This window comes from Agelaius phoeniceus, chromosome Z (genome assembly GCF_051311805.1).
Source record: "Agelaius phoeniceus isolate bAgePho1 chromosome Z, bAgePho1.hap1, whole genome shotgun sequence".
Taxonomy (NCBI): domain Eukaryota; kingdom Metazoa; phylum Chordata; class Aves; order Passeriformes; family Icteridae; genus Agelaius; species Agelaius phoeniceus.
In genome coordinates, this window is record NC_135303.1 from 23,673,129 (window position 1) to 23,685,376 (window position 12,248).

The window sequence follows — 12,248 nt, forward strand, 5'->3', positions numbered from 1 at the left end:
GATGGCATCATTAGCTACAGTTCCTTTCATAAATTATTCCTCTTTTTTCTTCTGAATGATTTTGTCAGTGCTCCCTTTTCAGACTGGGAATGTTTTTGCCTTAAAGTTCAATACCGTCAACATGTTTGGTCAAGTTAAATAAGTAGCTTATTTACTAACACTGAAATTGTAAGCTGATTATTTCACCCATATTAACTAAAGAGGAATAAAATTAAGAAACAATGTATAAGAGTTTCAGATTATCAAACATAAAATTTTAAAATTAAGAGAAGTAGAGATTATCTAGTGCAACAGAATAACATTGTGGCAGCATTGTTTTATGCCTCCAAGAATTGCAGCAAATCAGGATCTGGAAGCATGTCTCAAACCAGACTGATTTGCTGTAAAAGTTCTTTGAGAGATAACATACTGTCCATTTCTAGTTCTCTGTGCTTGAATACACAAATTTCCTCTTAAAGGTCTGCAATTGCTCTGCTGAATATGCCTGATTAAGTCATCCTGCCAACTATGCCCCTTGTAGCAGTGCAGCTGAGAGAAGACTTGGTCAGGCATGAGAAATACAACAGTGATTATGCGGATGACTATGATTAGAATTAATGCTAATACAGTATCTAAATTTGTCAATCCACTATATAACATAAGTGGGTCTGAAGAGTTGTAATATTAGAGGCTTGGCTAGAAACATACAGGTTTATAGTGTTTGGCCTTACAGAATGAACAGTTACAAAGCAACAAAGTATCTATGGAACTACTTTAGGATTCTATCTCTGTATGTGGCTAGATCTTACTGCCTTTTTTACTCAAACCTCCAAAAGTCAGTTCCCCCTGCCTTTGGGTTGGACATACCCTGCAGGCATCCCTGCTGGGGAGCAGAGTGAGGTGTTACACACAGAAGCTGCCTGCAACCTCGGGAGACCAGTTTGCCCAGTCTACAGCTGGCCAAGGTGCATCAAAGTCAATCACAATAATCAGAGCTCTCCCATCTCTGGATACATCAATTACGCAACCATCCAGACAGTTCCTCCTGCAATTCCTACCCGGTGTTCTTACCTTAGGATAATTCCCACCACATGTTTTTATCTTAGGACAAATTAAATTGTCTATTAGAGACAATCAAAAGGGAGGAGGTGTGTGTGTTGGAGGTGGGGGTAAGGGAACTGCACACGAAAATATGATTATCTTTTGTCAGGTCACACTTACCACATTAGTCAGCATTTACCATTTCCATCAGATGATTAATGACACATATGTCCAATATGCTACACATAAATTTTCCTAACTGCTCTCTGCATTAATCCTCATCCTGCTCTTTTTCCATTTTGTTCCCTCTCCTGCCATACTGTCTTTACATGTATATGGAACAACCTTTGCACCACCAAAACATGGGAAGAGTTACCTGCAGATAGGCAAGCAAGATTTGCAAGATCTGCTGATAACAGGTTTTCCACCTTAAGGGACAAATAAACAGTTACAAAGAACCTCTATGACCCTCTGTTAACCACTCAAACTTCTACTCAGCCCTCGTGAGACGCTTGCTGGAGCACTGCATCTAGCTCTGGGAGTCCTGACATTAGAAGGGCACGGACCTGCTTGAACAAGTCCAGAGGAAGGTGACAAAGATGATCACAGTGCCTCTGCTACGACAACAGGCTGAGAGAGTTGGGGCTGTTGAGAGTGGAGATCAGAATGCCCTGGAAAAACCTTATCATAGTCTTCCAATACTTAAAAGGGAGCTTGTAGTGGGCTGAGACTAGATGACCTTTAAGGTTTGTTCTAATCCATCCCATTCTCTGAATCTCACCTTAAGTGGCAAATCCATGTCTGATACCCATATGTTGCAATCTTATATTCCAGTTACATATTAATAAAAAAACAGAATTGTAACATCCTGGTAGGTATTTTGAATCTTTCTTGCTCTTGTTGCAGCTTCATTATCTACCCTATAATAACTAATGCCATGCTTTCTCCTAACTTTTCTTCAGTATTTTTGTCCTTCCATCCACAATCATCTCTACCTTTTCCCTCTATACTGATCTCAAGTACAGTGAACTGCAGAGAAGGTAGAAAGTGTACAAATAACACGTTACCCCATTGACTATATCTCATCTAACTTGATTTTCTAATGTCTGTGACCCAGGGTTCATGTTTATCTGCATTCTGAACATGCTGTTGGCTGTTGCCTAGCCAGAAATTAAACTGAGGGGAGAGATGTGTTATTGCAGACAAGAAACCATTCTGGAATACTCATAGTATATACAGATTGTACTCAACATTCAGTTATTAGCAAAAATTTACAATATCTTCTAGCATTACCTATATTTACCATTTTAAATGCAGTTACTTAGAGAAGAACAAAATACCAACAGACAAACAAAATGCATTTTACAGCCCAAAACCCAAATAATCAGCAAACACAATGTCAATCAACTTATGGGCATTCTCAAAAATCCAAGAGAAAAAGAAGATGATGAAAGGATTTTGATGAATGAAAAATTGTTGATCACATCAGAATGGATCACCTGTGTAGGAAAAAATATTATTAGAAAGCCACCAGAGAAACTAGGTCACTTAAGTATTCCAGGCAGGTATATAGCACATTTAGGACAGGACAGAAGAGCAATAATATCATTAAGAAGGTCTAAGAAGCAGTGACAGATTAACTCATGTCACACAATGAAAAGAAACTTGAACTTTATGTGGTAGGAAAGTTAAGTATTAAATGCAAAATAAATCCATTTCATAACTATATTTTAAAAGAAACAAACAACCAAAACCTTGGTCCAAGTCTCTCCAAGTGAGAGACTGAAAGTACGCTAAAAAAATACAGTTCACTAATTTATTACTGACTTAAATAATCTACATAAACTCACGTACAGAAGAGTTACAGAACAAGCTGTTGAACACTGTTCTGTGCTCTCTATGTTTGTCCATTGATTCACTGACATACATTAATAGAAAGTGAGCTGGCAGAAAGGCAGATGAATGCAAGGAGATGAGAAGATGGGCAGAGCTCATAATAGTCATAAAAATAAATGTTCTTTGGAACAAAAATGGCTACATGAAAGAAATACAAAAGATATGTCCTGAGAAGAACATGAAGATGCTTTTAAAAATAACTATTATGTTATGATAACAGAGAGTTTATATAATCAGTACAGCTGGAAGAAAAGCAGGAACTTTCACAATGCTTGTTCTTCCTTTCCTGTATTCATTAGCTCATGAGAGAAACTACGGGTATTTTTATAGAAAGGTGATTACTACTAAGAAGCTCCCGTAGCTTCTGTGGATTTATGTTGTATTATTTCTAATCCCTGTAATCCCTTATCACTACAGAAGAAAATTTAAATTCCTTCAGTTTCAAGAAGCCAGAGACAATGTTTCATACTGAAGAAAAAAATGGACTTTAAGTGGCACAAAGTTAGATTTTTATCCACATGAAGGCAGTGTGGAGACACTTCATACTGCTTTAGATTTTATGACTGGTTTTTCAGTGTAGTTTCACGATTGTTTTTTTTAGAAAGCTGTGATTAGTAAATGTTAGCCTATTGCATTGCAAGTTTCATTTTAAAAATACACATATTATGTTTAGACAGAAGAAAAAAACTCCAATGAATAATTTTCCTTAATCAGTCAACTGATAATCTTGTTTGCATGATGGCAAGTATTTTAAGCACATACTAAAAAACATATTCCACTAATAAAAAAATCAGATTATACTTCACAATGGAAAGATGTTTTTGCGTGGACTGCATCACTCTCAAAATGTGCAAGTAATTACATAAGGAATTCACACACAGGAAGTCAAAAAGCTTATGAGGGACAAATAGTACACATGAAAGATCAAGCAAAAAAAATAGAAACCCTAACTTGCAAAGTAAAGGACAAAGTGGCAGAGGCTTTGAGAAACAGACTGAGATTTACAGACAAGGATCAACAGTGATAACATGGAAAGCAGCAGCACCAATAAGGCCTGAAGAAACACAACTGTGTGAAGTAAAATAGCTATTACTGGGAAATGTAAGAAGTGAAATTTCAAAGCAGAAGACATAATGGTAACATAAATATGCATAGAACATAAAGGAAATAAAAAGTTTAAGGTGGAAAGCCTGAACAGCGTAATGAAAATGAAAACTTTTCTTTTCTCTCTAGGTAATAAAATTAATAAAGGAGGTCTGAAAGAGATGGACATCTGATACACTAAATAAAATCTTTCTGTGATAGGAGGACAGGAATATTTATTTTTCTGATCTTGGTTTCTTAATGAACTGGACATGAGAGCTGTACAGCCATTCTTGATCATCCTTAAAATGTAATTAGAAGGTTTATAAGTCAAATACCATGTGTGTAGTACAGAAAATTGCTTCCTACGTTTTATAGAACATGTCACAGGTACTGCAGAACAAAATATGTAAAAGTTAGATACTATCTAAAACCCAGAGACAAGTTGTTAAAACATAATTTATAATACTGAGCAATTGAATTGTATACTTGACAAATACATTAAAGAAAACTAGAGGGACTTAAAAATACATCAGTTAAAAAGCCTGCTCCCTATGAGACATAAGAGACACTTAGCTACCATAATGACATCACAATAAGGAAGGAAAGGAAGAAAATATTTTAGACTTTTAATGAACCAAATAATTGAATCAGGCAGTAAGTAAATTCCAAACTTAGAAGCCATCACGGAAAAAATGGTTTAAAAACTTAATTCCTTAAAGCTACATTTTGGTAACAAATTGCATTTTTGGTAAAATTTTGAAGAAAAAATAGATGTGAAATGTTTGAGATCTCAGTTATTTTGATTCCACACTATTTTATGTGCCAGAGACATGGGGAAAAAGAAGTTAATTCTTAAAGGTAAGAAATGGTCATCATATAAGTATGAATGATTGAATCAAGAATATCCGGAGTTGGAAGGGACCACAATCATCATCAAAGTAAAACTCTTGGGCCTGCACGTGACACCCCAAGAGTCACACCATCTGCCTGAGAGCATTGCCAAGCACTTGTTGAATTCTGCAGGCCTGGGACTGTGACCACTTCCCTGGGAAGCCTGTTCCAGGGCACAATCACCCTCTGGGTGAAGAACATGAATCTAACCTAAGTCTTCTCTGACAGAGCTTCACAGCTTTGCTCATTAGGAGTTTGTTTAGACTATCATATGCTGAAGACTTCTCCAGCCTGTTAAGAATCCTGTGACATAAAACTGCTGTTAGTTATCAGTCAAGTAATGAATAGTAGCTAGTCCTAGTTAGTAAGAATTAAACTATTTAAAATAAAGTAAAAGTTTATGAGAATTAAAATCAATACAATCCTGACAGTCCTTTACAGTCCTGATAAATCAATAGTAAAAGTATAAAGGTGCAACAGGTACAAAATAGAAATCTTCATTGTCAATAGACAAGTGGAAACAATAACTGTAGTCCAAATATTAACTCTAAATATTTAAGATTTTTTTCACTGTCATTTTTGCAGAAAGAGTAGTGACAAAGATTGTTGATGGTTACCTCTTCATGCAAAAAAAATAACTGCAATGCTAAGAAACAAGAGATAGGAAAAGCTTCAGTAAGCATTAAGGGTACCAGAATACTTTTTAAACAGCAAGACAAGAGTCATCTGTGGCCCGGAAGCACTGTTTTTCTGTTTTGATATTCTGGGAAACTCAGATTTAAACCAAGTGTCCAATCTGCTGCCAAATTTTAGATGTCTGCATCTAAGTGATTTTGGTTTTTGAAAGATACTTATGTTTTATAGCAGTGGCGAGCTCAAAGCATTGCTTCGATTGATCTAAGCTGTAGTGACAAAAAACTCAGCACTTGTGAGTTTTCTGGTACACATCTCAATTTACAGGTCTTAAATATGAAAGAGTATCTGAAATACCTCAGTGAGTACAGGGTGACCTGACCACAATTCAGTTCTCTAAAGAGGTATTTCAACAATCTTTTTTTAATCTTTTTCCTTGAATGCATGCATTCTACTCTCAAACTATAGAAAAAACAAATAAAAGTGTTCTACAAAGCTACCTCTATTTGCTAGGAAGCATCAACAGAGTTCTTGTGCAATATCTGTTCAGTTCATTGCATGAGAGAGAAATAGTCAAAAGTCATCTCTCAAATACAGAAGAGACCAAAATAAGGAGTGGGACATCGAAAAAAAGTTTTATGAACAGCAAATCTTGGCATTTCTACATTTCTGAATTCTACACTGAGTGCCTGAGGTACAAGATGAATATTATTTGATGTCTTTTGATTGCTTTGTAACTGAAAAAAAAATCAAGCCTTGACTCTCGTAACCAAAACGTTGCACCAATTTGATCAGGGGGCCAGGAATGCTTTCCCTTCATGAACAGGGCAGAAAGCCCTTCCCAAAAACACGTGCCTTGATTATCTGGCTGTAGCACTACCTTCTTACCTGCCCTACGAGTGCCATGAATCATGTGGCTATGAAACTTTGAAATGTTTCTCCGAGATACTGAGAAAATGGTTCTGAGGGTAATAAATCTCTGGTCCCTCTTCTGATTCTTACAGCCAGCCTGTTCCAAAGGCAACACACTTCAGCTTGCGTATAGACCGACACACCCCCCTGCCAGACCGCCTCCCACAATTTCAGTTCCGCCGAGCCACAGCCACGGTGATTTCCAGGCTCCGGGAGAAGTCAGCGCGTTTCTCAGCCCGCCCCCGCCTCCCTGCGCCTGGCAGGGCCCCCTCCTCTCCGTCGGACGGAGGACCGCCCCTTCCCGCTCCTTGCTGAAGCCGCGCCTGGAGCGCCACGACGCCGGGACCGCCTCAGACGGATTTCGGCGCCGCCTTCCCGCGGCAGGTGCCAGCGCCCACCAGCGTCTCGGACCCCGAGGAGCTCGGGGGCTGCGCAGCGCCCTGCCGTGCCGCACGGGAGAGAAGGCGGCCGCGAGGAACGCCGCTGCTCCGCGGGCGGCCGCAGCGGAGCCCAGCCCTGTCCCGCTCGGCGCCAAAGCCCGGCCGCAGGGTAAGCTGAGGGGAAGGGCAGCCCCAGCGGGGCCACTTACCCGGCCGGGATCCCCCCGCGGCTCCGCGCCGGCGGCCCCGGCGACCACGGAGCGTCAGTAACAACGTCCCGGAACGGCCGCTCCGCCACATCCGGGGGCGGGGCGTGGGAAGGCGGGAACTTGCCGGGCTGCGGTGCCTGGCGGGCACCGAGACGGACTGGACCGGATCGGACTGAACCGGACCGGACTGAACCGGACCGGACCGGACCGAGGCAGCGTCAGCTCCGGCGCCGGCACAGCGCTCGCTCCCGTGGCCTCCGTACGTGAGCGCTGGAGGGCTCTCCGCCGCAGCCAGGGCCCCTCGCTCGTCACCTCCGGAGTGGGACCGCCGCCAGCCTGCCGCTCCTCGGCGGCGTGTGCCTGTGACGGCGGCGGCGGGGTTCCTTCCTCCGTGGGGCGATGGGAGGCTGCACCGCACTGCCCACAGCGGAGCAGGGGTTCGAAGGCCTGAACCTCCGGGCATTTGGGTGCAGAGCCAAGATGCCAGACCTGGCGGGCTCGGCCCACTGCAGGCTGCAGTTTGGGGTTCCTTCTCAGGCTGCTCCGTTATCGCCTGTGAGGTGTCTTTGCTGTGGCAGGTAGTAAGAGCTTAAAATGTGGGGTACCAGCATTCATTCCTTCTGGTGTGTTTTCCTATTTTATTGGAAAAGAAGTAGAAAACACTAGTCAGGCCTTGCAAGCAACTTCCCATGGTGTGTATTTTGTGTATTAATGTTTCCTTTTCTTTCTTCTTTCAACAGATGGCAAGTTGCAGCCAGAAAAGGATAATACAAATAACTGGATTTAAAAAACAAGAGAAGAAGGCACTGCTCAAATGCCTGTCCAAGCTGAACTGTGTTTTTGTAGAGAGTAAGGTATTGTTCATTATAATACAGCAAAGAGAATTAGAATTGGAAGTAAAAATGCAAGTCTTAGAAGAAAGGACTGTGCAATAGGTTAGTTATTTATAAATAGAGACAGAATTTTAACGTTTCCAGTGATACAAAGTGTGTTGTTTTGTTTTGTTAGAAATACAGAAATTGTACACATCTTATAGCAAAAAAGCTGTGCAAGAGTGAAAAGGTCTTAGCTGCCTGCGCTGCTGGTGAGTAAACGATTTGCTGTTTAATTTCATAGCATCACAGCATAAGTCTGGAAAGGACCCTTAAAAGGGTTTTAGTTACCTGTTTTAATTTTGTATATGAACTGTCTTACAAACCTTCATTCTTCTTGTTCCGTTAACCTTGATTTTTAACATAGTATTATGTTTAAGTTACGATGAAGTCCACTTTTTTATTTTTTTCCCTAAATGATATGCCTGCTATTTCCCTTTGTTGGATCTGCATCTGTTCCCAAACAGAACACTTTGTTATATGTTACATAATGAAGTCATGCTCAAATTATTTCCATGCTTAAAAGAGGGCAGAGGGAGTATGAACACCTGTAGTCAGCTTGGATTTTTGACGATAAATTCACATGGAACATTCGCTGGCAAAGGTCACTGTAAGTTCCTGTTTATGCAGCAAAAGAAAATTCCAGGCTGTTGCCATTCTGACAGAAGCTACTGGTCTTTCCTCTTTAACTATGGTCTGGTGCTGAAATCCCATGCATTAGCAACTAAAATGTTTTTAGAATGAAAACTCTGTATTTTAAGATTTTTTATAGACTGATCACCTGTCAGAATTCTGTAATGCAGTTTGAGTATCTTGTAGTTATGAGATATCACAATACCATTTTTAAGCATGATATTTATTTTTCCTGTATCATATTACTCTAAAGTGTTAAAGCAGTTAGTAGGATGGATAATCTTAAATTAAGAGATAATAGACAAATGACTAAACAGATATTTGGGTTTAAAGGTATATGTAAATTCCTTGATTTCCATATATATATATATATATATATATATATATATATATGAATGTGCGTATTTCTCTTTGTACTAAAATAAAATTCTGATTGCAATCTTACCAAAAATTAAATAGACCAAAAGTTTCCAAGAGGGGAAAAAATATGAAAATGCATCTAAGTTTCTGGCACAGCACTTCATTTTAGCACTTTTAAACCTCTGAGTTAATGTTTTCTTACTTTTTGGAGTTTAAAATTTGAAGATATTTTCTTGAACAGGGTGGAAATGGTACGTGTAGTGTCCTTATGGTGATGCAAAACTCTATCATGCTTTGATACATGCAAATCTTTCCCAATACCATCTAATTCTTCTTAATCCAGAAGAGGTGTTAATTGTGCATAGTCACTGCTCTTATTCGTGACAGCAGAGACAGTGTCTTCACTCCTACTGTGTTGTTTTCCAGGTAGTGAAGAAAGATGATGTTTAAACACATTTAGAACTCCATAGAGTTCACCAGAAATACTGTCAAGGATACCACTTGTCATGTACTTTCTACCTGACAGAAGTTTTGGGATGGAAACTTCGCATGAAAGTGGTTTTAACATCCAGGTCATGCACAGCATACCTTTTCCAGTCATAAATCCACTGGTACCTATACTAGGTTTTGTGGAAGTGCCATCTGTGCTCCTGCACTGAGACATTTTGTCAGTCAACCCTGCTGTTCTGTGAAACCAATTAGGTTCACACAATTCAAGTCAATTTCTCTTACAGTGTCTTCTGTAGGTAGTGTTTCAATACAGGAGCAGGGTACTAACCAGTGCTCTTGACCTGAACCTGTAAGAAGAGAGAGAGACAGAGAAAAGGGGAAGATCGTTACATACTATATCAAAAGCATACATGTGGAAGATGAAAGAGGAGAGGCGGAGGAGGTGGAGCCAAGGGATGAGAGAAAAGGATGTGAAAAGAAGAAAGGGGAAAGAAAAAAGTCTAAAACTGTGTCCCCCGAATATTGATATTCACTACATTAGCAGTGCAAGTAATATTAAGAATATATAATAGAAAGAGCTTACATGTTAAATGTCTAGTTCCTTTAAATCATAGGTAGTAAAATATTTCTTCATTAAGTACATTTGTAGAAGTGTCAAATGGTATTAAAAATAAAGGACTTACCAAGGTTCTGTGAAAGTCCTAAGAACAAAATCTGGGAAGCTGAGAAAATGTATTTGATATTTTTGAAGAGATAGAAAAGTATTTCATCTAGGAAGGATAAAAAGACACTTAATCATTAAAAGAAAACAAAGTGATCATTTTCAGAGGCATTGTGAGATTTTTGATTCTGGAGTCTGAAGTGGAGGACTCTTGTAATAGGAAGAAGTTTTTTAAATGGTACTTATAATTTCATCTTTTATTTGCACAAGAAATTTTTAAGTTAATTTTATATTAATTCTTCAGTTGATTGCCATTTGTCTCCACAAAAAATCTTTTGTGGTTGACAGTTCATTTTCTTTTTAGGAAAGTGGGTACTAACTAAGGAGTACATAATTAATAGTGCTGAAAGTGGCAGATGGCTTGATGAAACAACGTACGAATGGGGATATGAAATTGAAAGAGACACCCATTATTCACCTCAAATGCAATCTGCACCTAAAAGATGGCGTGAAGAACTGACAAACTCTAGTGCTCCAGGGGCCTTCCACAGATGGAAAGTTGTCCTCCTTGTTAAGAGAGGTGATAAACGAATGGCATGTATTAGAAGGTAGGAGTTCCATCCCAGTTAATTTGGTCCATAACAACCTCCAGCTATCCAAACTCTGAATTATTTTCATTACTGTATTTCCATACTTTTATAATGACTTGAAATCTGTAGCATCACTGCTTTTCTTGCCTTCTTTTAGTATAGTGTTAAAAATAACATGCATACGGTTTTTATCAAGTAAGCTGCTAACAAAAACTTCCTTCATGAGGCAAGATACACAGATGTACGGTTTTTATTTTGTGTGTGTGTGTGTTATATTCAAATAGTAGCTGGAACTGTATACTTTATTTCACTTGACTAGTTGACCTGACTCTGTCTCATGGATCTGGGCACCACTGCTACTGACCTGATGAGTGTTTGTGTCACATTTATGTAATAGATTCTTCTAGTTCTGAAGATGTAATTTGTTCTAAGACAGATGATTCTGATTTATGATAAATACAGATAGTTTAGAAAGTGAGTATAGAGAAGTAGAAAAAGAAAGAAGGAAAAAAAGAAAGATAAGGAAAACCAAAGTGCAAGAATGCTGAGAACAAATGTTTCTTTTCTGTACTCTTCCTACACATTTGGTTTCATTACTTTAAATTCTACACCTGAATTTAAATCAGTGCATATTTAAATCCTATTTGTGTCTGGTACAGTAAAAGGAACATCTGACAGTTTCAGAGCTTTCCATTCATTCAGATACTGTCCAGCTTTCTATTGAGATCCCAGTTAGTTAGGACTGCTCAGGTTTGAGCATGCCACCGATCCACAGTCAAGAAGGGAATTGCAGTTTGTTGGATCATAGTCCAGGGCTGGATGCTTTATCACAGACTATCTGTCTGTCTGTACTTCATAAAGACAAAGCGAGGGGCAGTTGAAGTTGTTATCTTCTGATTTTGCCGACTGAAAATATTTTCAGTATGTTGCTTTTTGGCGGAGTGGGAGGATTTACTATGTCCTGCTACACTTGTGAAAATGCTGCTTCTCTTTCCATAAAAACTGCTTATGTAGATGTTCGTGATAACACTGTTGAAATGATGTCTTGCACAATGTCTGTTTCTATTTTGTGCAATAGAAACAACCTTTATCAGGAACAGCATCAGTAAGACAGATGATCAAGTTTTGTGAAATATGTTTTTTTACAGACTGTTTCCCATGCACTCAATTTTTAGTCAGTCATAAAACAGTGACAGGTAGATATTTTTTGGCTTCAGCAGGTACTGCTTTCAGTAATAAAGGACACTATAGCTTTGGAGAAAGTCTGGGTTTTTTCTAATATTTAACAACACTGTGCCTTTTATCCCCTTTCTATGCTCTTCCTGCCTTTAGTGCCTAGCTGTTGGATGGGTAAGTGTGTAAGACTAGCACCCTTTTCTTTTTATATATCTGGATTATGAAAAATAAAACCTATATCCAGAATGTCCTTAAATCTTATTTTTCCCCCTTTTCTTTTGTCTGACATTTTTTTATAAAAGATAGGAGCACTTGTAGCTTAACAGGTCTGGAAATTGTCCCTGGGGAAACTGTTACACGTGATGGTGCCCCAAAGACAAACACATCTCTTTTCTGTATGTGATACTTTTATGGTACTGGACAGCACTAATGCTGCAAATGTATATTTCTGTTACAAAAATATCATACTACATTTCAGA

The 12,248-nt window shown here is 39.0% G+C and overlaps 2 protein-coding genes across 9 annotated transcripts in view; one reads left to right on the forward strand and one right to left on the reverse strand.

Moving 5' to 3' along the window:
• KIAA0825 (KIAA0825 ortholog) overlaps positions 1-7,181 on the reverse strand; it is a 231,294-nt gene extending 224,113 nt beyond the window's left edge. Inside the window, exon 1 of one of the 4 annotated variants that reach the window (XM_077171844.1) lies at positions 7,028-7,180. The gene's annotated coding sequence lies outside the window, so the exon portion shown is untranslated. Of the gene's footprint in view, positions 1-7,027 lie in introns of all 4 variants that reach the window. The other 3 variants (XM_054652196.2, XM_077171843.1, XM_077171845.1) reach the window with 3 other exon arrangements.
• Positions 6,740-12,248, forward strand: part of SLF1 (SMC5/6 complex localization factor 1) — a 34,507-nt gene continuing 28,998 nt past the window's right edge. The window contains exons 1-4 of one of the 5 annotated variants that reach the window (XM_077171846.1): positions 6,740-6,987; positions 7,768-7,881; positions 8,036-8,111; positions 10,368-10,611. In XM_077171846.1, the coding sequence (XP_077027961.1) occupies positions 7,768-7,881; positions 8,036-8,111; positions 10,368-10,611 (434 nt within the window). In that variant the 5' untranslated portion in view covers positions 6,740-6,987. Of the gene's footprint in view, positions 6,988-7,148; positions 7,287-7,445; positions 7,465-7,495; positions 7,651-7,767; positions 7,882-8,035; positions 8,112-10,367; positions 10,612-12,248 lie in introns of those variants that run through there. The other 4 variants (XM_054652073.2, XM_077171848.1, XM_077171847.1 and 1 more) reach the window with 4 other exon arrangements.